The 27,837-nt window shown below is 39.8% G+C and overlaps 1 protein-coding gene across 1 annotated transcript in view; it reads right to left on the reverse strand.

Moving 5' to 3' along the window:
- Positions 1–10,661: 10,661 nt before the first annotated feature.
- The window catches only part of CA10 (carbonic anhydrase 10), a 798,969-nt gene continuing 781,793 nt past the window's right edge, over positions 10,662–27,837 (reverse strand). Inside the window, exons 6-9 of the mRNA XM_052657811.1 lie at positions 21,548–21,620; positions 15,251–15,405; positions 12,517–12,691; positions 10,662–10,684 (exon numbers count right to left, since the gene is read on the reverse strand). Coding sequence (XP_052513771.1) covers positions 10,662–10,684; positions 12,517–12,691; positions 15,251–15,405; positions 21,548–21,620 — 426 coding nt within the window. The remainder of the gene's footprint in view (positions 10,685–12,516; positions 12,692–15,250; positions 15,406–21,547; positions 21,621–27,837) is intronic.

A 27,837-nucleotide genomic window follows, 5' to 3' on the forward strand; every position in this document is an offset into this window, starting at 1 on the left:
GTATTGAGGTGCTCTTATGTTGGGTGCATATATATTTATAACTGTTATATCTTCTTCTTGACTTGATCCTATGATCATTATGTAGTGTTCTTCTTTGTCTCTTACCATGGACTTCATTTCAAAGTCTATTTTATCTGATATGAGTATTGCTACTTATGCTCTCTTTTGGTCTTCATTTGAATGAAATGTGTTTTTCCAGCCCCTCACTTTCAGTCTGTATGTGTCCCTAAGTTTCAGGTGGGTCTCTTGTAGACAGCATATATAGGGGTCTTATTTTTGTATCCATTTTGTCTTTTGGTTGGAGCATTTAACCCATTTAAATTTAAGGCAATTATTCATAAGTATGATTCCATTACCATTTACTTTTTCATTTTTGATTTATTTTATAAACCTTTTCTCTGTTTCCTGTCTAGAGAAGATACTTTAGCATTCCTTGAAGAGCTGTTTTGGTGGTGCTGAATTCTCTCAACTTTTGCTTATCTGTAAAGCTTTTGATTTCTCCCTCATATGTGAATGAGATCCTTGCTGGGTAGAGTAATCTTGGTTGTAGGTTTTTTTCTCTTTCATCACTTTATTCATGTATGCCATTCTCTTCAGGACTGAAGAGTTTTTATTGAAAGATCAGCTTTTCTCCTTATAGGGATCCCATTGTATGTTATCTATTGCTTTTCCCTTGCTGCTTTTAATATTTTCTCTTTGTGTTTAATTTTTGTAAGTTTGATTAATATTTGCCTTGGGTTGTTTCACCTTGGGTTTATCCTACTTGGGATTATCTGTGTTTCTTGCACTTGGGTGGCTATTTCTTTTCCCATTTTAGGGAAGTTTTCAACTATTACCTCCTCAAGTATTTTCTCATGCCTTTTCTTTTTGTCTGCTTCTTCTGGGACACCTATGATTCAAATTTTAAAAAAGTTTAACATTGTCCCAGAGATCTCTGAAGTTTTCCCCATTTCTTTTAATTCTTTTTATGTTTTTCCTCTCTGCTTCATTTATTTCCACCATTCTATCTTCCATCTCATTTATCCTTTCTTCTGCCTCAGTTATTCTACTGCTGTTTCCCACCAAAGTGCTTTTAATCAGTTATTACATTGTTCATTTTTGATTGACTCTTCTTTATTTCTTCTATGTCCTTGTTAAACATTTCTTACATTTTCTAAATCCTTGTCTCTAGTCTATCTTGTTGTCAAGATTTTGATGATTTTCACTGTCATTATTCTGAATTATTTTCCAGGTAGACTCCCTATTTCCTCCTCTGTTGTTTGGTTTGGTGGGGCTTTCTCATGTTTCTTAACCTGCTGAGTATTTCTCTTCCATTTCATTTTGTTTAGATTGCTGTGTTTGTGGTGTGCTTTCTGCAGGTTGGAAGTTTGGATGTCCTCTTAATTGTGGAGCCTGTTCCCTGTGGGTGGAGTTGGACTAGTGGCTTGTCAAGGTTTCCTGGTTGGGGAAGCTTTCATCTGTATTCTGGTGGGTGGACCTGTATCTCTTCTCTCTAAAGTGCAGTGAAGTGTCCAGTAGTGAGTTCTGGAGTGTCTATGGGTTTGGCATGGCTTTGGACAGCCCGTCTTTTAATGTTCAAAGTTGTGTTCCTGTTTTGCTGGAGAATTAGCGTGGTGTGTCTTTCACTGGAACTTATTGGCTCTTGAGTGGAACCTGGTTTCAAAGCTGGTATGGAGAGTCTTGGGTGAATTCTTGTCTATTAATATTCCCTTGAGTTAGGAGTTCCCTGATGTTCTAAAGTTCTGAAGTTAAGCCTCCTGTCTCTGGCTTTTGGTCCTTCCCTTACAGTAGCCTCAAGACTTCTCCATCCATATAGCACAGAAGATAAAAACCCTAGGTTAATTGTGAGAGGATTCTCCACAGCTAGCAGCACCCACAGAGATTCACAGAGTTATATTTAGAAGAGAAGAGGGAGGAAAGAGATAGAGGTGACCTGGAGGAGAAAAGGGAGAGTCAAAAGGTGAGAGAACAATCAAGCCAGTAACCAAATCCCTAAGTGAAAATGGATACTGAATATTAGATTCTTAAAGGTACAAAATTGATAACAAATACCAAAAAAGCAAAGAATAAAAATCTATAATAGATGTTAAGATCTCAAAAATACAATATAAAATATACAAAATAAAATCGATCACAAAAATTAAAAAAAATGTATATGTATATGGAATCGTTTTAATAGGATTTTTTGAAAGGTAGGTTATAAAAATGAAAGTTAATGGAGGAATAAAGAACTCATTAAAATTAAAAAGTAATAATAGTAAAAATATATCTAGAAATTTCTCTAGATCTGTTGTGGCCAGTGTGGGGTCAGTTCAGTGACACATAGTCCAGTATTCGTGTTTGTACTTGTTCTCAAAGTCTATGGTTGCCCCTCAGATGCACAATCTCAAAATTAACTGAAGGATTTTAATCTGTTGCACCTGTCACTTCCAGACAAGTTCCCCCATTTTTGCTTATTTTGGCTTCCTCTGTTTTCAAGTCTCTTCAGTGTCTAATTTCCACCCTGACACAACGGGGCAAATGTGGCCATTTATTTAGGCTCACTTGTTCAGTTGTGCTGTGAGGGAGAGGCACTACAAACAAATATCACTGGCATGTGTGAGAAATGCTCACCATGCATGGACCAAACTGGGTTTCCCACAGCCCAAGGCATCATGTATTTCTCAGGTCCACACTGCTCAGGCTCCAGGGTGCTCTGCAAGTGCACAGCGTCAAGTGGACCCTGCATTTCATGCAATTTCCAGGTCTATGCTGCTCAGATTCTCAGGTGCTCTGTAAGGGCACAGATCCTAATGGGCTGTGTGTTTTGTGCCCTTGCCAGGTTCAAGCACCTCAGGCAACCAGGTGCTTGGTGAGTACTATCCCAGGTGGAGCCTTCATTTTATGAACCTCCCTGGTCCCAACTGCTTAGTTTCCCAGGTGTGCTATGTGTCTCCTTTGGGGAATCATCTCAGGCTGTGACACTCCTGGCAGATGTGAACCATCCAGGATCCCAAGAAGACATGATTAGCAACTGGGAACCTGCTGACAGTTTGGTGGAAGACACAGTCTCTGGGGCTGAGATTGCAGCAGTCCCTGGCCTTGTGGCTCTGGATGTTGAACATCTGCCTCTCTCCCATTGGGGAGACATCTGGCTTATGACATCTGGCTTATGCTCCTTTGGTATTCACTCAATCCTTTGTTCTATTTTCAGAAGAGTTTTTGTTTGTTTGTTTGTTTTGTTTTGTTTTGTCTCTCTGGCATCCCATGGTTTGGATTGCTATCTCACATTAGCTCCCTCAGATTGTCCTCAGGGCATTCAGTCCAAGTCCTTACTCTAAGGGCCAACGATGCAGCCCACACCTCCCAACCCAGCTCCCATTCACTGCTGGCAGACACGAGCATCTGTGACACTTATCTGTTAGTAGTTGCAGTTAGGCACATAGTCTGTGGTGTTTATTTATTTATTTTTGTTCTTTCTCCCAGTTATGCTGCCCTCTGAGGTTTCAAAGCTCCCCAGAGACACGCCTGTGACAGGGTTTCCTACTATGTGGGAACTTCTCCTCCTTCATGACTCCCTCCTCAGGACGGGTCTCCATACCTAAATTTGTTTCTGTGTTCATATAAAATATTTTGCCCTATCTCCTTTCAAAGGTATTGGGCTGCCTTTCTGGTGTCCTCTACCAGTGTTCAGAAGTTGTTTTGTGGCTACTGCTCAGTATTCAAATGGTCTTTTGATCAATTTGTGGGGGAGAAAGTGATCTCTCCATTCTAATCCTCTGCCATCTTGGCACCGTGTACTATTCTGCCTTTTCTAAATCCATATTGAACACGTGGAAGTTCTCAAATCACATATTGTTGAAGTCTAGCTTGGAGAATTTTGAGCATTACTCAGCTAGCATATGAGATGAGTGCAACTGAACAGTCGTTTGAACATTCTCTGGCATTGTCTTTCTTTGGGATTGGAACAAAAACTGACATTTTCCAGTCCTGTGGCCACTGCTGAGTTTTTCATATTTGCTGGCATATTGAGTGCATCACTCTCACAGCATTATCTTTTAGAAATTGAAGTAGCTCAGCTGGAATTCCATCACCGCTACTAACTTTGCTCATAGTGATGCTTCCTAACGCCCACTTGACTTCACATTCCAGGATGTCTGGCTTTTGGTAAGTAATCACACCGCCATGGTTATTTGGGTCTTTAAAATATTTTCTGTATAGTTCTTCCATGTATTCTTGTCATTTCTTCTTAACATCTTCTGCTTCTATTGGGTTCATACCATTATGTCCTTTATTGTGCCCATCTTTGAAAGAAATGTTCCCTTGCTATCTCTAATTGTCTTGAAGAGATCTCTAGTCTTTCCCATTCTATTGTTTTCCTTTATTTCTTTTTTTTAAATTTTTATTTCTACTTTATTTTACTTGACAGTACTGTATTGGTTTTGCCATACATTGACATGAATCCACCACGGGTGTACATGCGATCCCAAACATGAACTCCCCTCCCACCTCCCTCCCCACAACATCCCTCTGGGTCATCCCCGTGCACCAGCCCCAAGCATGCTGTATCCTGCATCAGGCATAGACTGGTGATTCAATTCTTACATGATAGTATACATGTTTCAATGCCATTCTCCCAAATCATCCCACCCACTCCCTCTCCCTCTCCCTCTCCCTCTGAGTCCAGAAACTATAAATCTCCTAGAGGAGAACATAGGCAAAACACTCTCCGACATAAATCACAGCAAGATCCTCTATGATCCACCTCCCAGAATTCTGGAAATAAAAGCAAAAATAAACAAATGGGATCTAATTATAATTAAAAGCTTCTGCACAACAAAGGAAAATATAAGCAAGGTGAAAAGACAGCCTTCTGAATGGGAGAAAATAATAGCAAATGAAACAACTGATAAACAACTAATCTCAAAAATATACAAGCAACTTATGCAGCTCAATTCCAGAAAAATAAACGACCCAATCAAAAAATGGGCCAAAGAACTAAATAGACATTTCTCCAAAGAAGACATACGGATGGCTAACAAACACATGAAAAGATGCTCAACATCACTCATTATTAGAGAAATGCGAATCAAAACCACAACGAGGTACCACTTCACACCAGTCAGAATGTCTGTGATCCAAAAATCTGCAAGCAATAAATGCTGGAGAGGGTGTGGAGAAAAGGGAACCCTCCTACACTGTTGGTGGGAATGCAAACTAGTACAGCCACTATGGAAAACAGTGTGGAGATTCCTTAAAAAATTGCAAATAGAACTGCCATATGACCCAGCAATCCCACTGCTGGGCATACACACCGAGGAAACCAGAATTGAAAGAGACACATGTACCCCAATGTTCATCGCAGCACTGTTTATAATAGCCAGGACATGGATACAACCTAGATGTCCATCAGCAGATGAATGGATAAGAAAGCTGTGGTACATATACACAATGGAGTATTACTCAGCCATTAAAAAGAATACATTTGAATCAGTTCTGATGAGATGGATGAAACTGGAGCCAATTATACAGAGCTAAGTAAGCCAGAAAGAAAAACACGAATACAGTATACTAACACATATATATGGAATTTAGAAAGATGGCAATGATGACCCTGTATGCAAGACAGCAAAAAAGACACAGATGTGTATTGTTTTCCTATATTTCTTTGCATTGATCACTGAGGAAGGCTTTCTTAACTCTGTTTGCTATTCTTTAGAACTCTTCATTCAGATGGATTTATCTTTCCTTTTTCCTCTGTCTTTAATGTCTCTTCTTTTCTCAGTTATATGTAAGGCCTCCCCAGACAACCATTTTGCCTTTTTGCATTTCTTTTTCTTGCGGGTGGTTTTGATCACCACTTCCTGTACAATGTCATGAACTTCCATTCACAATTCTTCAGGACTCTGTCTATCAGATCTAATCCCTTAAATATATTTGTCACTTCCACTGTATAATCATAAGGGATTTGATTTAGGTTGTACCTGAATGGTCTAGTGGTTTTCCCTACTTTCTTCAATTTAAGTCTGAATTTGGCAATAAGGACTTCATGATCTGAGCCACAGAAAGCTCCCAGTCTTATATTTTACTGACTGTATAAAGCTTCTCCATCTTTGGCTGCAAATAATATAATCAATCTGATTTCAGTATTGATCATCTGGTGATGTCCATGTGTACAGTCTTCTCTTCTGTTATTGGAAGAGGGTGTTTGCTATAATCAGTACATTGTCTTGGCAACACTCTGTTAGCCTTTGACCTGCTTCATTTTGTACTCCTAGCCAAACTTGCCTGTTACTCCAGATATCTATTGATTTTTGCATTCCAGTCCCCTATGATGAAGAAGGCATCATTTTTTTATGTTGTTTGTAGAAGGTCTTTTAGGTCATTACAGAACCATTCAACTTCAGCTTCTTCAGCGTTACTGGTTGGGGCATATCCTTGATTTACTATGATAGTGAATGGTTTGCTTTGAAATGAACAGAAATAATTCTGGCATCTTTGAGATTGCAATCTAGAGCTTCATTTTGAACTCTTTTGTTGACTATGAGTGCTACTCCATTTATTTTAAGGGATTCTTAGCCACAGCAGTAGATATAATGGTCATTTGAATTAAATTCCCCTATTTTTGGTCCATTTTAGATCACTGATTCCTAAAATGTTGATGTTCACTCTTGTCATCTCCTGTTTGACCATTTCCAATTTGCCTTGATTCATGGGCCTAACATTCCAGGCTCCTATGCAATATTTTTCTTTCAGCATTGGGCTTTACTTCCATCATCATTCACATTTACACAGATCACAGCTTTCTGTAGCTCAATGAAACTACAAGCCATGCCATGTAGGGCCACCCAAGACAGACAGGTCATGGTGGAGAGTTCTGACAAAAAGTGGTCCACTGGAAAAGGGAATGGAAAACCACATCAGTATTTTTGCTTTGATAACCCCATGAACAGTATGGAAATTTTCTGCATTTGCAAAGTAACAATGGTGATTACCTTGCCCTTGCAGAGTGCTGTGTGAAATAAGATTATATTTATAAATTGCTAAGCATAAGACTTAACCCACAGGAAATGTGTGATCCATGGTAGATTTTATTAATATGTTTCCTTGGCTGGGTCTTGGTAGTTTTTGACTTTTGGTCAATTGTATTAACTGGTGAATGATGGGAAAGTGAGTTTCTGCTTCTAGCAATCTTTCTCTTAGTCTTTATGGAACAGAAGAATTGGGATACTTTTGTGAACTATCCCAGTTTTCAAGTTTTCACGTTTCAGAGAGCCTAAAATTGCTCTGGGGTCCTGTAGGGTGAATAAGAACTCCCCTAAAGGTGTTTTCATGTTGATTGATTTTCCTCAATTAGATATTTTACCCTGGTGCAGGTAGCTATGGGGCAGGCCTGAGGACTGAACTCCTGTGCAAACACCAAATGACTGTTACATTTCAGAACATGTGGTGCAGTGAGTTGTGGTTGTTCTGACATCAGCATGGAAACCAAACTGCTACCATGGAAATGGGAACAAGTCCTTAAATGGTCTTGGAAACTATAAAAAAAATGTTCTTGAGAGGGGAACTGTGAATCTCCACACTAAGAATTTTTTTCATACATTTTGCCCAGAGTTCTCTTCTGTGTATATTTACCTCCCTCTGCTATTTGTTAAGGAGGGAATTGGGTTTCAACATATATTTTCCTGAAATGTCTAATTATCTTCCTCAGAAGGAATGAAGGTGAAAGTGTTAGTTGCTCAGCTGTGTCCAACTTCTAAGGTGAAAGGAATGTCCCTGTAAGCCTGTGGCTCACTGGGCAAAACCAGCTGGCCTTCACACACTGAAGGCCACAGCAGCATCACTGCCTGACCTTCCTAAGCACCATGGACTGAAAATGAAAAATGAATTTTTATTCCCTGACGACTTTATCAAGCCAACTGTCGGGGGCTTTTGGTGCTTTTTAAAATTCTTCTTCACTTTTTAAAGTGGTATAAATCTAGCTAATCTGTATTACTTCTATCTGGTTTGAAGGCAAAGTACTCCAATTTTAATTTCATAGTTTGGAAAATCCAGTGACTGGGAGAAAGGGCATTTTTGATGGGCTTAAGGTGTGGTAGACAGGCTAGTTCACTCCATTTTGAGTTCTGTTTGGCCAGAGTGAACCTCTGCCTGGGCCAAGGGATCCCCAAGGGATGACAACCTAATTTCCCTTTTTCCTCTTTGTACTGATAACTGAATAAGAGACAAGAGTGAAGGAATAATAGAAAGTCTGTGAGAGATCACTGTATCCAAATCACTTATGTACAAGAACATAACATTCTTCCAGGGAGGGCAGTTGACTTGTCCAAAGTCACAGAAGATGCTGGTAACAGAACAAGGCCTAGAAACTCAGCCTCTTATCTTCCTTTCTCACTGATACTCTTTCCTTTTTGCCCCAACATACTATATATACTTACCTATGTGCTGAATGCTGGGTATCTATTGCTGTCATTTGGTATTAACTTGTGATTGGTGCTAACCCCTCCCTGGGGAAAGTATGGTACAGAAAAACCTTTAATAGGTAGGCCACACACATGCTCTATAGGCACTATTTCTAGAACAATCATCGCAGGTATTTTGTGAGATGCTTTAATCAGCTATGTAGCATTTAAGGCCTCTTAATTCATAGAAGCAGTTATTGGGATCTCCAATTAACAGATCAGAGAAGTAGCAACTTGCTTAAGATCACACACAGCAAGTAGGCAAATGGTACACTGAAGATTTGAAGCCAGTCCGGGCTGATATAATATATCACTCCTTTTCATTGCAGTTTAAAGAATATTTTGACTCAGAGGGAAGGCAGCAAGCCATACAGAGAAAGACTACCATTTCCCCACCCTTAATATTTTCAGGAAGATCTGGTTTTATGCAAAAAGTGATGCTTAGATACAGGGTCAAATGTCATCATGGTTAAATCCATCATCACTTTGGTGTAAAATGTTTTAAAACTCCAATTAAGTGTGTTATTTCAAATATGAAATATATGACAGATTTTTATCTAATTGTTTATTTATTTTTGTCAACAAGCCTAGCTACCTGGCTGAAGTTTTTGGCATATTTGTAAATGTTCCCATGTGCACAGAGCATACACACTTGTGGTTTCTCACTTTCTGGAGGCTATAACAGAAATAAGCGATGAAAGTTATTTTTAATTTGGCCTCTGGATGAACATCCAAGTCCTCCTTTCCAGCAGTTAAGCCTATATGATTTCTCAACAGGGTATTAATTATCTGGCTCTAGGAATATAAACAGATGGGCTGTTCTGGCAGCTTCAGCTGTCCTGCTGGCCATGATACAATTGCTTGTGGACCCAGCAGGACTTAGAGGCTTCAGCAGAGAACATCGTCCTCTTAAGTAAACTCAAACAGGTGTACTAAGTAACTTGTTAAACACATTTATTGATTTCTTGACAGTAACCAAACACAGTGAGTGACCATTATAAAGAAGAAAAGAAAGGCATTCATTTGTACTTTGTGAGATCCAGTTGCACCTGGAGAGAAAAGACACCCCTTATGCAGAAATTACAAGGCAAAGTGCATTCCTTCAAGGGAGCATCATTGGCATGGGGGTAGAAGTTTTGAAATGCAAGGAATCTGTTGCCTGCTATCTCAGGATGAAGCTCACCTCCTATTCATGATAAAGCCATGGAGTGGAATTAAAATTATGCTTAGCTTATCAAATGCATTCCTGATTGCCACAACTTCAGTAAAAAACTGGCTGCAAATTAACAAAACATATATGAAGGAACAAGTAAAAACAATAATGCTGTTGTATGAAGACAGAGCTTAGCCTGTAAGGAAGGAGAATAGATCAAAGCAAGAAAAATGAAATTAACTTGTTAAACACATTTATTGAGCTTTTAACAATAACCAAACACAATGTATGACCTTTGGAAAACAAGAAACAGCAATGGATCTATCTGAACTTGGCAAATCCTAGTATAGATATATGACAAAAAGGAGCAATCTCCATTTTTTAATAGTCTGTGGTGATATATATATATATATATATATATATATATATATATATACACACACACACACATACACAATGTGTATCTCTTCAATATCTGTCCTTTTTCTTTTTGAATTGTTGAGTAGATGGAAGAATCATAATCTAGAAATGTGTCCTTGGCTAACTTTATCCTGGCTCACCTGTTACCAGCACCTTCAAAGGATCTTAGGACACTATCCAAGATTACTTGATGCAAAGAACAAAGTCCACGTGATGCTATCAGAGCTGTGTTTTCTCCTTTCTCTCAGAAGAATTTTGTATGTACAAAGACTGAAAATTCTCATTGGGTAGATTCATTTGTTCCAGAAAACAGTATCAAAATTGTACTCAGGTTAGTTGGTTATTTTCTTCTAAAACCTTTAATGAATGAGCCTTTTGTTTCTGAAACTTGACTTCCCCTCTTGGGTGCTGTGTGAGTGTGTTTGTATGTATATATATTTGCATGTGTGCATGTTTGTGAGTGTGTGTAAGAGTTTTACTCCTCTGCCAAGGTTTTGCAGACACTTTTCATGAAGGAAGGGCCAATCCAAAGAGTGAATGAAGCTTGAAGGAGGGAAGGAGAGAGAAGAAAAAGAGGGACATTTTAGGTTACATCAATTCACAGTCGTAGCATTTCACTGAGGTGGAATTCTTCTTGGCTTGGTTCCCTACTTGAGGAGCCATTCATTTACTGGAAAGAGAGAAAAAGAAAGAAAGAAAACAAAATGAACAACACAAAACAAGGCATAATTGGATGAACTTGCACACGGGTTGGGCAGCTTACTCCAAAGGGGAAGGGACAGTTTTTAAATGTCTGCTTACTTGTATGTATGCCAACTGTCCTCTCCACCTTCTTACGAACTTCTGGGTCTGAGATATCTAATAGTATTGCCATTAGCTACATGTGGCTATAAATTAAAAATATTAGTTGCATTGCCATACTAGCCACACTTCAAACGTTCAATAGCCACGTGTGGCCAGTAGCTACCATATTGGTCAATGCAGACACAGAATATTTCCATTGTGTCAAGAAGCTATAGTGGATGGTGTTGCTTTAGACCAGAGGTGGGCAAATGGCTGCTTGCAAGCCAAATCCACCTGTGAACTGCTTTTGTGAATATAGTTTTATTAGAACACAGTCACACCGACTTATTTACATATTGTCTATGGCTGCTTTCACATTACAACATCAGAGCACAGCAGAGCAAAAGCCTCTATTTCTCATCTGGCCCTTTGCAGAAAACGTTAGCTGATCCCACTCTTAGACTATAAGTTCTTTAGGGATAGGGTCATGTCTTCATCACCTAGCTAAGTGCCTGGCACATAACAAGTGAAAGTCAAAGTCAAAGTTACTTAGTCGTGTCCGACTCTTTGCTACCCCTGGGACTGTATAGCCTACGAAATTCTCCAGGCCAGATTATTGGAGTGGGTTGTTGTTCCCTTCTCCAGGGGATTTTCCCAACCCAGGGATCAAACCGAGGTCTCTCATATTGCAGGCAGATTCTTTACCAGCTGAGCCACCAGGGAAGCCTAGCACATAATAGGTACATAATAAATAAATGTTGAATAAACAGAAGTCTCAATGAATAAATGAGTTAGCACTCCTGGATGGAAACAAACAGAAATTATAGTTTTAGTACTCTGGGTATGTCTGAAAGAGAGAGAAAATTAAAGAAATTTGGGGGACGTTGGAGCGATACAGTGGAGGCTAGTAGAGGTAGTTGCTTCTAAAAGTTGTGTGGTAATATCCACAGTCCCCATATTCAAGCAACATATTATCAGTACAAAGGACTTCCCTATCCAGTCTCTCATTTTCTCCTCACAACAAATCATGATGTAGATGGTATAAGGACTGTCATGCAAGCCAGGGCTAGAGAGGTAAACGATTTGGCTTGTTAGTGTCAGAACCAGGCCTGGAACTCTGCTGTCCTGGCTCCTGGTTGAAGACATCTCCATGACTCATCTCCACTTTCCTTTCCATATTGGAATTTTACAACAATGATCAATAGGTACTTAGTGTGTAGAAAGGAAGAGAGTGGGTTGGATGTGGGTTACAGAAGGTGGGAGGCACCCTGAATACTCTCCTTTAGTAGGAATTCTAATCACTTCTAGACACAAAGCACTGGAAGAAGATGTGTTCAGAAACATATCTCATTGGGCCCCAACCACCTGGTATCTAGAGTTATTTGCTCACCTTCTAAAGGAAAAGGGATCTATTTGTATATAACTAAAAGTGTTAGTGCTTCTAGTTGTCCTATTTTAACACATAATTTTGGAGAAATCAGCTTCTCTGAGTTCTTCTGTAAAATGGTGATAAAAATGCTGTCTTTGTCTATACCAGACAAGATTTAAAGATTTGATATGTGTTTCTGATTATGACATATATTTTTTTTCAATAGAAAAGCACCATGAAAATATCATTTACAATCATGATTCCTACAAAAAGAAATAGTTCAAAACCTTTCAGAGTAGGTTTACGTAAGAAGACTAGAGTGACTTGTGTCTACTGCCCTCTGAACCCACCTCTATACTGAAGCTTCTGTGCCCGGTTGTTTGGGCAGTCCTTCCCCTGTAAACTGAAGTTGATGTTGGTGCGGATGCAGCGGTTGTTGAGTGACTGGACAGGCCTGAAATTGTCACTCATACTCAGAAAGATCTGAGATGGTTGATTCTGGCTGAGCAGACGTAAGGAATGCATCTGAAGGGAGAAAAACAGCTGTGAGATCCACCCATCCTCTTACATGTAATAGGGAAGAAGTAAGACTACATAGACCATGGCCAGCCTGGGCAGTGCCAGCTGTGTGGGAAAGTGTACCTGAGTCTTCCACAGACCCTGACCCGTGGGTTCAGTGGGTACAACCCACTGATGCCTCCATGCTTGGAGAGAGCCTTACTTTAAGCTCACTGGTCCCTGGTGTGCTTTTGGACAAGTCAGTGATTATTCTCTGTCCTATGATACACTATCAAAGGTGGAAACCCAAATGCATATTCTCCAGAGGCTCTTCTCATGCTCACACCCTGAAGCTGAGTAATTTAGGGAATTATTTTCTGATATGAGTATTATCAAAATTATAGTGACTGGTACAGGAGTCAAAGCTAAACTAAGCTGGATTAATTAAGTTATTTTTCTGTGATGATCAGGACCAAGAGCTGGACTAAAATGCTTTCAGCCATGTTCCACCCATGACTGTGAAATTAAGGAAAATTCTCTAGCATAGAGGAGGATGAACCATGGTGAAGGGGGAGCAGGAGAGTGCAGAGAGAAAGGGCTTCTGCTGTTTTGATTCCAGTGAATTCTTGACATCAATTTCTGACCTTAAATTCCATAAGATGTCATGGGTAAATCTTTTGTCTAAGTTCAGGTTATCCCAAAGTGTTTGCTTGTCACTAAAAAAAATCCCAATAAATACAGATAGCATCAGGCACATAAAATTGTTCAAAGAGTTGTCAGATTGTGAGTACATGTCCTATAAAGGAATTTGGTTTTGCTTCCTTTGCTTGTGTTTCCTTTGAACTTTTATAGACCCTCACAATCACAGGATAGACTCATGTAATTTACCCCCTCATTATAAAGAAAATAATTCACTTCACAGAAGTGGGGCCACAGGCTTAGGAGTACATAATGATCCATTAACAAAGCTGACCTCAGAAGCCAGGTTTCCTGATTCCCATCCAGTTCTGAGAAATGCTAGCTAGCCCAACAAGGAATACTGTGGGAAGCTCTAAAAATTCCTACATTCAAATATGCTTATGAAATGGTACACATCATATTGCCTCCTCTTGGAGATAGACATATATTATCATTCTAAAGGCCCGAAGAAGTCTCCCAGCAATGAAACTGATTTGGCTCTTTTTAGGTACAGTTTTTTCAAACATATTTGACAATATCATCAATTTTCCTCAAATGCTTTTGAATACTAGAGTTGGTAGAGCACACTTTGGGAACTAACCGTTATTCCTTTCTCACTCAGGCAGGTAGGGCACATCTATAATTATTTCAAGCTCAGTCTTTCAAGATACTAATTCCTTAAACATAAGTATGATGGGCTGAATTGTCTACCCCACAGATGCAAATGTTAGAGTCCTAACCCTCAGTACCTCAGAATATTACCTCATTGGAAAATAGGGTCCTTATGCTGTTAAATCACTCACTTGTATTCAACTATGCACAACCCCATGGACTGCAGCACACCAGACTTCTCTGTCCTTTACCATCTCTCAGAGACTGCTCAAATTCATGTCCATTGAGTTGGTGATACCATTCAACCAACTTATCCTCTGTCGTCCCCTTCTCCTGCCTTCAATCTTTTCCAGCATCAGGGTCTGTTCCAATGAGTCAGTTCTTTGCATCAGGTGGACAAAGTATTGGAGCTTCAGCTTCAGCATCAGTCCTTCTAATGAATATTCAGGATTGATTCCCTTTGGGATTGACTGGTTTGATCTCCTTGCAGTGCAAGGGACTCTCAAGAGTCTTTAACGCCACAGTCAAAAGCATCAATTATTTGGCGCTCAGCTTTCTTTATGGTCCAACTCTCATATCCATGCTGACTGCTTGAAAAACCATAGCTTTGACTATATGGTCCTTTGTCAGTAAAGTAATATCTCTGCTTTTTAATATGCTGTCTAGATTTGCCATAGCTTTTCTCCCAAGGAGCAAACATCTTTTAATTTCACAGGTGCAGTCATCATCTGCAGTGATTTTGAAGCCCAAGAATATAAAGTCTTTCACTTTTTCCACTGTTTCCCCATGAAGTGATGGGATGGGATGCCATGATATTTGTTTTTGAATTTTGAGGATCATTATAGATGTAATTAAATGAGGTTATTGAAGTGGACACTAATCTAATATGACTAATTGGGGTAGACCCTAATTTCATTTGACTGATGTTCTTATTAAGGGGGATTTGGGCAAAGAGACACACACATTGGGAGAATGCCATGTAAAGATAAAGGAAGATTGAGGTGATGCTTCTATAAGCTAAGGAATACCAAAGCTTTTCAGAAAACCGCCAGAAACCAGGGGAGAAGTATAGAACAAATTCCCCCTTACTTCATCTGAAGGAAATGTCTCTGCAGACAGCATGATCTTGGACTTAGAGCTTCCAAAACTGTGAGGTAATATGTTTCAGTTTAAGCCACCAAATTTGTGGAATATTGTTGAAGCAGTCCAAGCAAATAAATACAATAAGCACTCCAAAAACCCAGCCAGTCTTCACATCATCTTCCCCATTAGCTAAAAGACCACAGAGAAACTCACCTGCATCCTGGTTATATATACAGGTTTGTTCATTATTATCCAGTTTGCTGTCTCATAGCAGGGAGGGATAGTCATGGAACCATCATAAGTAATGAAACTAGAAGTCTCTGGATATAGTTCTTCTATATTAAGTCCTTGTAGTAAATATGCATCATCTAAAGAATAAAATAAGACTTAAGAATTAGGACTCTTGAGAAAGTGTTGGTTATTACTGATAACATTTTTCTTTTTTGATTATTTTCATATTCCAGGAGACTGTCAGGATAGGCTGCAGGAACAAACAGTCCCCCAAATATAATCACTTTAAACAACAACAACAACAAAAAAATGTTTATTTTTTACTCTAGTACTAGTCATGGCAATATGGAGCCACCAAAATGTTTTAGGCAGAGGAATAACATGATAACATTCACACTTAACGATGCTTCCTCTGATGGTGGCTTTATACAATATGAAATTGAACGTAATGAATAAGAAAAGGAAGCATTCAACACATCTTTATTAAAGGTTAACATGATTTGTTTAATCAAGCTTGCACTTTGACCATATTGGATACTCTAGCATGCTGCTATTATTTTATTTTATTTTATTAAGTGTGATAGGGAGGAGGGACTGAAGGAGACTACAGAATGAGGGGCATTCCAGGCATGGTTCTACAGTAAAGAAAAAATAATAATAAGGTTTTTCTGAAACTATAATCAGCCTCTGTGTTGCATACACATTTGAGGACAGGTGTGTGTGTGTGTGTGTGTGTGTGTGTGTGTGTGTGTGTGTGTGTGTGTGTTCTCCTAGAGAGGGAAGGCCAGAATCAAAAGGCTATGTTTATGGATTTAACCCATGTAAAAGAATAACAATCTGCTTCCAAAATACTGTTGTGCAGATATCCCAGATTCTGCTGCTGTGTAGATTTTCTTTAAAAGAGTTTCCAAAGTCAGCTGAAATTAATTTAGGCTTTTTTTTTTTTTCCATTGTCAGTCTGGTTTAGTGAGAGTGTGTTATAAGATTTGGTCAGACATATGAAATCCAAACTTTCAAAGAAAGTAGAAGCTCACTAGACTATTGCCATGCATTGCATGGGTCCCACACAGGAGCTGGAGTTCATTTGAGTAAACAAGCTATTTTGCTTATGTGCCCTGTGTTGTATTCACCTTGAAGATAATTTTATTTAGTATTATATTGACCTTCCTCTCATCTCCCAAGAAGCCAGATTTGACCAAAACATACCTAGGGGTAATAGAGAAACACATGTTATTAAGCACCTTGTTTATACCAGTCTTTGTCCAGGCACCGTACTTAATCCTCAGCTCAACTCTCTCATCAGTATTAGTATCCTCATTTTATTGATGAGGAAATTACCTAAGAGAGGTTAAGAAACTTGCCTGAAGCTATACAGTAAAGATATGGTAGAGCTAGGAGCCGAGGTCTGCTTAGTTCTATATCTCTTCACCAGAACATATTGAGTGCTACAAGTATAGTGTAGTATTATAGTCCTATATAGTATAGCTTTTACTAGCATGTTGGCTTCCAAAATTCACAGTCCTTTTGGCAATATTTTCCTGTTTCCTCTTTCTATGGATTACAGACATTGATTTTCTCAACTGGCTCAACAGAATGATTTTGCACAATTCCTTTTTTCTTCCTAGTCATCTAATGTATGTTCAAATCAAGCAAATGGACAGTGTGACTACTGGCTGCCATTCTGTGGTGATTTTACCCCATGATTCCATGCTAACTCCTGCCTCTTTACACCTCTTGAACCAGTTGATCAGACAGATATAGATATACAAGAGGTGGCTCAGACGGTAAAGCGTCTGCCTGCAATGCGAGAGACCCGGGTTCAATTCCTGGGTCGGGAAGATTCCCTAGAGAAGGAAATGGCAATCCACTCCAGCACTCTTGCCTGGTAAATCCCATGGATGGCCTCCATGATAGGCTACAGTCCATGGGGTCGCAAAGTCGGACACGACTGAACAACTTCACTTTCATGTTCACTTCCAGGGTAGAATTTAAAAACTATCTTTAGAAATGATTTACAATGTTAGATCATGGGCATCTGAGCTGTTCTTTAAAAAATGAGGATATCAACATGAATCCACCACAGGTGTACACGAGTTCCCCATCCTGAATCCCCTCCCACCTGCCTCCCCGTACCATCCCTCTGGGTCATCCCAGTGCACCAGCCCCAAGCATCCTGTATCCTGCATCAAACCTGGACTTGTGATTTGTCTCATATATGATATTATACATGTTTCAATGCCATTCTCCTAAGTCATCCCACCCTCGCCCTCTCCCAAAGAGTCCAAAAACAAATACAATATTGTAAATTAATTAGCCTCCAATTAAAATGAATAAATTTATATTTAAAGAAAAGCAAAAAAAAAAAAAAAAAAGAGGATATGTTTCTCTCTTCTCTATTTATTCTCTGCCATGATCTCATCCAGGTTTAAATGCTATCTGGATCCAAGTGACTTCCGCATTTATATCTGTAGTTATCTCTCCTGAAATCCACACTCATATATACAGCTGCAAACTCTATACTTCTTCTTTGAAGCTTATTTCAAGATTAACATATTTGAAACTTCTGATTCCCTTCTCACCCATGAGTATGTTTCATCCAAGCAAATGGAGTGATTCTTTTGTCAGGAGATCATGTCACTCGCTGCTCAGAGTCTTAGATTGACTTTTCATTACGAAACATCCCCAAAGGAAAGACTGATGGGAAGAATGACCCCATCTAGTACTAATCTCTATGTCTCCTCTGGTTTCAGTATGCACCAAATAATGGTGATGCCACTGTCTTCCTTTGAATGGCAATGATTTCACCAGTAGTCCCATGCCAAAGGAGAAGCAGGAATTGCAGGGGGCTTAGGATGGTATGAGCCTGAAATTTCAAATTGCCCACAAGTTCTTTGCTTAGTTTATGACCCTTCCAAAGTGAAAACATTGGCAAAAAGCAAAGAGAAGTCTCTTCAGACTGAACTAAATTTGGGATTAAAAGAACAAGCTGAGCAGCTTCATGTAATGTGAGAGTATTAGCAATACAACTAGATTTAAGACCTCAGAGCTAAGCTCAGAGCTAAGAGCTAAGCTCAGAGCTAAGAGCTAAGCTTTCCTTGCCCATTAGGGAGGAAGACAATAGGAAAGAAAGAGCCTAAAACATCCCTGGAACGACCTATGCTAAAATCCTTACTACCCCAATATGGATTAGTAAACTATTGTTCAGGAAATGTTCATTCCCTTCCCAGCCCAAAGTCCATGGGAGCATTTTTATGTTGGGCCTGGCCATGTGACTTGCTTTGAAGAGTGAACAGTGGATAGAAGTGACAGTGTGTGAGTTTCAAGACTGGGCCTTAAATAACATCACGCATTTCTGATCCCCAACATGAGAAGTACTTGATCCTAGACCGAAGAAAGCCATGCTATCTGACCTTATCTGACTTGCAGATTTACCGAGTCACTCCAACCAACCCACAGATGCAGCAGTGAAAAATCAATGCCTATTGTTGAATGCTTGTTCATTATGCAGAATTTGCTGACTAATAGAGCCACTCACTAAATGTGTATCATTGACAGAGGGCTTCACTTCTTAGAGCTTTGCTTTCCTCATCTATAAACTTGGATAGCTAGTAATACCTATTTTGGGAATAGGACTATGTGAGCACCAGCTGAGATGCTGCATGTGAAGCTCCCTGGAGTATGGAAAATGCTTAGCTAGCATTACTTCCATGTTCTTGATGCTGAATCAGTTAGCAGAGTGTGTACACATCTGAGCGAGTGTGGCAGACTGAAGCTACACTGGAGTCTAATTCTGGGTAGCAGCAGAAGAATGGGTTTGTTGTGAGGCTGGTAAGGGACCAAGGTCAGGTGTTTCTGAGTATTGTGGTTGGATAGTAGCTGGGTGGAGAGGGTGGGATTCATTTCTTTCTTGCTTTCTTAAAAGGATGAAACAGAGGACTCTGCTAGGGGCCCCTGAGCAGGAGGTGTTGTCTACCAGAGTTCATGGGAAAATGCCAGCATAACCTGCTGTCTCCTGCTGAGCCCCTAGAGGGACTTCTCAGGCTTATGTTTCCCACACTGGCTGTATACTCAGGCATGACTCCTGTTTCAGAAACTTTCCTGTTGCTCCCTTGTTTGGCCAAATTTCTACAGGCTGGCTGCCTCTAGGTGATGAGCTAGAAAGAAGAGTGTTGGCACTTTCCTGCTGAGAAAATACATCCCTTTCAGCCACATGTCCTAGGCATTGCAGTGTCTAGGTCATTCTCACTTGTCCATGCAGAGGAAGAGCTGATGAAGGCAAATTTCCTGTCTTTGAACTCTTCAGAGTCCTTTAAATCCTCTCCTTGCATTTGTGTATGCTGTTTGGAATGTTCCTCACTCTCTCCTTCCCTCCTTCTTTCCTTCCTTTCCCTTTCCTTACTCTCCCACTCTCCTTCCCTCTCTCTCTTTTTCTCTCCCTTCTTTCCTCTATTCCTCCATCCCTTTCTTTCCTTCTGTCTTTCCTCACCAAATGGTTGTTCATCTATTTAGTACTTATTTGAATAGCACTACCTATTTAAAACTCTGCCATGAATTTTAGGCAGATTTTCTATGACCCCCACAGTTCCATTCCAATTTTTAATACATTGTGCTTATTACACAAATCTTTAAGAAACACCATTATATGTATGTCTCCCTGACTAAAGAGTGAGAGACTCATTGTTCACGTGAAAGGCCACCTTCCCATAGCATAAACCCATATGACTGGTTTTCTCTTTGGAAACAGCCAAATCACTTTACATTAATCAGCTTAGAGCTGTGAGGTGGGGTGGGTTGCAAGTTTGACTAATGGTTGACTGCAGCTAGCAATCTCTTAGATGGGGTGTTGGGGTTTAAAGTGTAATTTCATGGCTTTTCATGGTCTCTAAACTGCAAATTCAAGATTATTTGAAAGCATTTTATTTAATTTTATGCTCTTTTAGTAAAAAAGTTAAAAAAAACTAGCAATCTTTATGAGCAGTTATGAAATGTATTTACAACCCAGCACAGAAATGTCTCCCTTTGCTAAGCAATCTAAGTTGGAGCTTAAAGGACTCTGTGGGTCCTTATGAGGAAGACTGGAATGGTTTTGGAGATAATTCTTCTAGCTGATTCTCCAGGTACATTCATTACCCCCAGCATCCCCAAACTCTTCATAGGGGCGTGCTCTGTGTGGAGGGCTGGTGTCTGGCCCATCTCTATATCCCAAGAGCTTCACTTGGTGCTGTCATGGGGCAGGTATGAAAGAAATGCCTGCTGAATTGATGAATAATTGAAAAAGAGAAGGGTGCTCCACACTCTTCCTCCAGCAGTCCTAGATGAGATCTGTAAGAGATTCACTTTGTCTTTCCACATCACCATCCATAGCAGTTTTCTCCACCAAGTGAGGACATGCCTGGGGTATGTGGTGTGTTAGAATGTTTGTGTACTGATTTTTACTTTTGCAAAAATCAGATTCAAAATCCTAGATTTAGAATGACCTTAGAAACTGAATTTAAAATTCTTTACAAAGGAGGGAACAAAGTGAGGACGCACTTTGCTTAAGGACAAAATCCCACTTTCCTGCTCACTTCTAATTAGTTAAACTTTTTCCTGTTATTTTCTTTAATCCCTTTGTGTATGCTATTTCCATAACTTTCGCCAAGTCCTGCAACCTCTGAGATTGCTGCAGAAGACAGTGGCATCCTTTCTACTCTACTCTTCTCAACTTTGCACCATTCTCTCTTTTCTGCTTACAGATTCAGGGGATTATACACTCTAGAAACCCAAGGAAATTGGGCAGAATTCTATAGCTCATGGTGTCACACTTGGAAACGAAGAAAAATTCCACCTTGTCTAACCTGAAAGGGAGATCCAGTGACAGAGGGGGAAATGTGGTCCAGCTGAGGGCCTTGGAATATGTTGAAGTTGGATCAAACCAGCTGGTGAATGCTTTCTCAATCACATAATTGGCAAAGCCCTAAATGTGGCCAACTGATATGTCGGAGTCTGTCAGCTAGTAGAGTCTCCCAGCTCATTACCAATCCATAGGATAATGATGACCATCGTCATAATAATCATTATTGCTTTAGACAGGCATGGATGAAAAAGGCACCCTGGGTGTTTCTGCTTGAAATGATTTGTTTCTTAGCCAACCCTGACTCTCCAGAGTGATTTTCTACAGAATTGAATGATCATGAAGCTGAAAGAGGCCCTTGGAGATCATTAGTTCTGGCGTTCTGCCTTCAAACAGGACTAACCTTTATAGAATAGTTGCTATATAGAAAATTCAGCCAAACTTACTTTTATATGTTATTCTTGTGATAGTATCTCTGTTGAGCATTCGATTAAGAAATGGGTTTGATGAATCAGAAACCTAGGGGGGAAAAGAAAATATTAATAAAAGGTAGAGAGAAGTTAACTTCAGTGGAAAAGGAGGAAGGGTGAGGAAAAACATATTGTGCACACATAGACATGGGAGAACTAGTCATTCTTAGGGAAGCATTTCAGGACAGGTGAAAGTGAGAGTATGGGGAAGGATGGGAGGTAAAGATAGAAAGGTAGGCAGGGGATAGCTCATGCCAGGCTTTGAACGTCATATTAGGGCATTTAAAGTTTATTTTCTAGGAATAGGGAACAATCAGAAGATTTTAAATAGAGAGTAAGGAGTGACATCAGAGAAGGCAATGGCACACCACTCCAGTACTCTTGTCTGGAAAATCCCATGGACAGAGGAGCCTAGTGGGCTTCAGTCCATGGGGTCACTAAGAGGTGGACATGACTGAAGCGACTTAGCAGCAGCAGCAGGGAGTGACATATTAGGAAGGGGATAGTTATCTAAGCACAGCATGAAACAGAAAGAGTACCCAGAGTATATGTGCTGATGCAATCCATGAAAGGAGAGTCAAAAATAGATTGTCCTGTTGGGTAAGGAATGTGCCATGTCCTTTAATTGAGTGCCTTGGGTCCATGGTACCTGGTGAGTCTAGGCAGAGCTAACATTACAACTAGACACTTCTGAGCTGATTGAAAATAGTTGAAAAATTTCCAAATTGCACACAGACAATTTGTGGGATTTAGTGTGTTGACTATGTGGGTGAGAGGATAAAATATGTACTTGGTATATATTCACTTAAATAGGAAGTTAATGGTGTGTGACTGAGCAGCAATCATAGCCAAATCTCTGCTCCCTGTGGTTATAGGAAAGGTGGGGGATTAGGAGGGGACATAGATAAGTGAAACCTACAGATAAACAAATCTTTTATTTTAACAAACAATTGCAACCCTTTTATGACTCAGATTTTGGCCGGTTGACATCTCAAGGGTTCAGCTGACCTGGATATGGGGCTTCTGAATTTCTGTTACTGCTTACCTTGCAGGGAACTAGGAAGGGGAGGTAGAAAGATCAGAAGGAGGGGAAGAGTACCAGAGGCTTTGTTCATGTCATTTCTAGGTATCAGTGCCAAGAAAAGTCTGGCCTGTGTCCCATGCACAATCAGTTTGGGAATGAGTGAATGGCAAGTCACAGCTTGGATGATTCACTGTAGAGCATCTTGGAGTTGCTTATGTTGGACAAAGATAGAAATGCTGTAGCTTATTTTGAGATCCAGCCTGAAAGCTTCAGGTTTGCTCAGGGAAAGAGTAGGAAGCATCCCTAAGTGGGAAACTGTTCTGAGAAGATGCAGGAGCTAGGGACAATCCTTTTACTGATCTCAGGGTCTGGGGCATAAGTTCCTGTCAGTAACCCACAGGGAAACAATCAGGACCTGTGTCAGCAATCTAAATGGAATGAGTGTTTCTACAGAAGCCTGTGAAACATTCCAGTAGTTTTCAGTTAGAAGGCTCACTTCTGTCAAATCAATCACCCTGTCAGCTGTAATGTGCCCACATTGACAGGATGACATTCACTGATTCGGAAACTTTGAGCAAAGTGAGGCAATGTCAGCAGCCGAGGCTGAGGCACTCATCAAAGGTCAAGAGCTGTTGGGCAGTCCATGTTGGTCATGAGAGTTACTGACAGAAGGCCTAGTTTTGGGAAATTTACAGGAGATGTGAGCCCTTGGATATGCATTGCTTAATATTGTGAAATGCCTTCAGGCTGCATAAGAGTAAGTATGTCCCAGGTTGAACACAACAATAAATTATCAAAGTCATAATTGGGGCTGGTTGAGGGATATAAGTATGTGTCCTATGTTTGTGGACAGCACGGGGATGTAGGGGGAATTTTTTAAATGTTGTTTTCTCTTTTTTCCCTTCCAGCTCTATGTGAACAAGGTCATTAGTGTCAATATTAAAGTCAAGCAAGACCTGGGTTCCTTTCCTGAATGTACTATTATGAGCTTCATGAACAGGGATGTAATGTCAAAAATTCTCTGTACCATTTTCCTCATTTTCCTTAGGGACAATGATCCCCACCGCACAGGTTTATTGTTAGGGTTAAATGATAAAATACGTATGTAAATACATGTCTCAGTGCCTTGCATTTAGTAATCTACTATTTATTATAAGAGGGTCTGTGATGGTGCCAAGAGGTATAGAGCAGGGATTGGAAGGATCTGTCTGTACCAAGACCAATTTCCTTTGGGAAGTTTTATTAGGGATGAAGAAAGCATAAAATCATACTTATCTGGTCAAAAGCCCTTTTATATATTTGCCAGTGACAAGCTAAAGGAGGTGGGGTGGGTTGTCAGTGGCAGCAGTTATGTCCAGGGTTCAGCTCTCCTGGGACCACGAAAAGGCTTGATCTGACCCACGTGAGGGAGAGGAAGAGAGGAAGTTAGGAGGCTGCATGACCAGACAGAGCAAAGTGCCTCTTGTAAAAGGTGATGCTCATGAGGAAGGAGGGGGAGTGGTGCCTGGGGCTGCCCCTGTGTCTATTCTGTGTGATGATAATGTCTTCCTGAGAGCTGTATTAAAACTCCCTAGTGCCAAATCCTGAATTTCTATTGACTGTCATCAGATTTGAAGTTCTGACTGGGGCACTTCCTCTAATGGTCTGGCTAAAACTTCCCAAGGAGATACACAATGAATGCCAACTTTTACAACTGCCACACTGCACCACCACCACCCACCCCCGCTTTTGGGAAGACAGATTTTTTTTTTTTTTTAAAGAAGTTAGAAATGTTTATTGTTTAAAACAAATATTAAAACAGCAGAAGTTAATTGATGTAAAGACTAGTATCTCAAAGTGGGTGTTGCCCACTTTAGGTTTTGTTTTCATAATAATTTGTACATACTTAATATTGGCTTTGAATTCAGGCTATAGATGGACGTTGGAAAGCAATGAGGCAACTGTTAGTAGAGAATGAAAAAAAATGATGAACCAAGTTATGACATAGAACATTCGGCAAAATTTTCATCTACAGGAACTTGGACAGAAGACCCTTTGTAATACCTCTAAAAGTTCTAAGCTAAATAAAAGAGTCCTCAGCAAGAAAAATAGGCTGCTAATAATCCTAAGGACATTATTTCTTTTCCCTACAGGAGTTTGCTGCAACCAGAGTAGAGAAAGCCCTATCTTGGGAAAAAAAAAAAATTGGCTGCAATTCACTACTTCAAAGGTAGTGAAGTAGATATGCATCAGATACATATAAAATTCATTAAGTTTTAAAGTCCATTACACCAATAAAATAACTACCTGTTGTGACAAGAACACTTGCAATAGTTCAAAAAGAAGTAAGATTTCTGGACTTCTAACATTTTATGGATAGAAATCAGAATGAGAATAACAGATATTTCTTACCTAAAGAGGGGAAAACCCTAAAGGTAGAGCTGAGGGATTCAGAAGATTGTGAACAAGCTAATTATCTCAGGAAGCAGAAATGAAATCTAATCAAGGAACATCCTCAGGCCAAGAGTAGGAAAAGGTTTTTAAAATTAATTTTTATTGGAGTATATCTGTTTTACAATATTGTGTTAGTCTCCACTGTATAGAAAAGTGAAGTAGCTATACATATGCATATATGCCCTCTTTTTTGGATTTCCTTCCCATTTAGGTCACAACAGAGCACTCACTAGGTAGCATTCCCTGAGCTATACAGTAGGTCATCATTAGTTATCTATTTTACATATAGTAATAATAGTGTATATATGTCAATTTCAATTTCTTAAATCGTCCAACCCCTCCTTCTCACCTTGGTGTCCATATATTCGTATGCTATAATTGTGTCTATATTTCTGTTTTGGAAATAAGATCATGTATACCATTCTTATAGATACCACATACATGTGTTAATACATGATATTTGGTTTTTCTCTTTCTCACTTACTGTACTCTGTATGATAGTCTCTCGGTCCATTATCTAGATGGTAATCTCTAGGTCCATTATCTAGGACCACTATCTAGGTATGATAGTCTCTACAAATGATCCAGTATTGTTCCTTTTAATGGGTAAGTAACATCCCCTCATCCAAGGTAAGGAGCAGCGGCTGTATATTCCTTGAAGAGCCATGAAGAGATACCCCAAGCCAAAGGTAAGAGAAACCCAAGTAAGATGGTAGGTGTTGCAAGAGGGCATCAGAGGGCAGACACACTGAAACCATACTCACAGACAACTAGTCAATCTAATCACACTAGGACCACAGCCTTGTCTAACTCAATGAAACCAAGCCATGCCTGTGGGTTTGAGAACCCCATGAACAGTAGGAAAAGGCAAAATGATAGGATACCAAAAGAGGAACTCCCCAGGTCTGTAGGTGCCCAATATGCTACTGGAGATCAGAGGAGAAATAACTCTAGTAAGAATGAAGGGATGGAGCCAAAGCAAAAACAATACCCAGTTGTGGATGTGACTGGTGATAGAAGTAAGGTCCAATGCTGTAAAGAGCAATATTGCATAGGAACCTGGAATGTCAGGTCCATGAATATAGGCAAATTGGAAGTGGTCAAACAAGAGATGGCAAGGGTGAACGTCGACATTCTAGGAATCAGTGAACTAAAATGGACTGGAATGGGTGAATTTAACTCAGATGACCATTGTATCTACTACTGCAGGCAGGAATCCCTCAGAAGAAATGGAGTAGCCATCATGGTCAACAAAGAGTGTGAAACACAGTACTTAGATGCAATCTCAAAAACAATGAAATGATCTCTGTTCATGTCCAATGCAAAACATTCAATATCACAGTTATCCAAGTCTATGCCCCAACCAGTAATGTGGAAGAAACTGAAGTTGAAGGGTTCTATGAAGACCTACAAGACCTTTTAGAACTAACACCAAAAAGAGATGTCCTTTTCATTATAGGGTCTGGAATGCAAAAGTGGGAAGTCAAGAAACACCTGGAGTGGCAGGAAAATTTGGCCTTGGAATGCAGAATGAAACAGGGCAAAGACTACTAGAGTTTTGCCAAGAAAATGCACTGGTCATAGCAATCACTCTCTTCCAACAACACAAGAGAAGACTACACATGGACATCACCAGATGGTCAACACCGAAATCAGATTGACTATATTCTTTGCAGCCAAAAATGGAGAAGCTCTATACAGTCAACAAGAAAAAGATCAGGAGCTGACTGTGGTTCAGATCATGAATTCCTTCTTACAAAATTCAGACTAAAATTGAAGAAAGTAGGGAAAACCGCTAGACCATTCAGGTATGACCTAAACCAAATCCCTTATGATTATACAGTGGAAGTGAAAATAGATTTAAGGGCCTAGATCTGATAGATAAACTGCCTGATGAACTATGGAATGAGGTTCGTGACATTGTACAGGAGACAGAGAACAAGACCATCCCCATGGAAAATAAATGCAAAAAAGAAAAATGGCTGTTTGGGGAGGCCTTACAAATAGCTGTGAAAAGAAGAGAGGCAAAAAGCAAAGGAGAAAAGGAAAGATATAGCATCTGAATGCAGAGTTCCAAAGAAGAGCAAGAAGAGATGAGAAAGCCTTCCTCAGCAATCAGTGCAAAGAAATAGAGGAAAAGAACAGAATGGGAAATGACTAGAGATCTTTTCAAGAAAATTAGAGATACCAAGAGAACATTTCATGCAAAGATGGGCTTGATAAAGGAAAGGAATGGTATGGGCCTAACAGAAGCAGAAGATATTAAGAAGAGGTGGCAAGAATACACAGAAGAACTGTACAAAAAAGATCTTCACGACCCAGATAATCATGATGATGTGATCACTAATCTAGAGCCAGACATCTTGGAATGTGAAGTCAAGTGGGCCTTAGAAAGCATCACTACGGGCAAAGCTAGTGGAGGTGATGGAATTCCAGTGGAGCTGTTTCAAATCTGAAAGATGATGCTGTTAAAGTGCTGCACTCAATATGCCAGAAAATTTGGAAAACTCAGCAGTGGCCACAGGACTGGAAAAGGTCAGTTTTCATTCCAATTCCAAAAAAAGGCAATGACAAAAAATGCTCAAACTACCGCACAATTACACCCATCTTACATGCTAGTAAAGTAATGCTCAAAATTTTCCAAGCCAGGCTTCAGCAATATGTGAACCGTGAACTCCATGATGTTCAAGCTGGTTTTAGAAAAGGCAGAGGAACCAGAGATCAAATTGTCAACATCCGCTGGATCATGGCAGAAGCAAGAGAGTTCCAGAAAAACATCTATTTCTGCTTTATTGACTATGCCAAAGCC

Source organism: Budorcas taxicolor, chromosome 19 (assembly GCF_023091745.1).
Source record: "Budorcas taxicolor isolate Tak-1 chromosome 19, Takin1.1, whole genome shotgun sequence".
NCBI classification, from domain to species: domain Eukaryota; kingdom Metazoa; phylum Chordata; class Mammalia; order Artiodactyla; family Bovidae; genus Budorcas; species Budorcas taxicolor.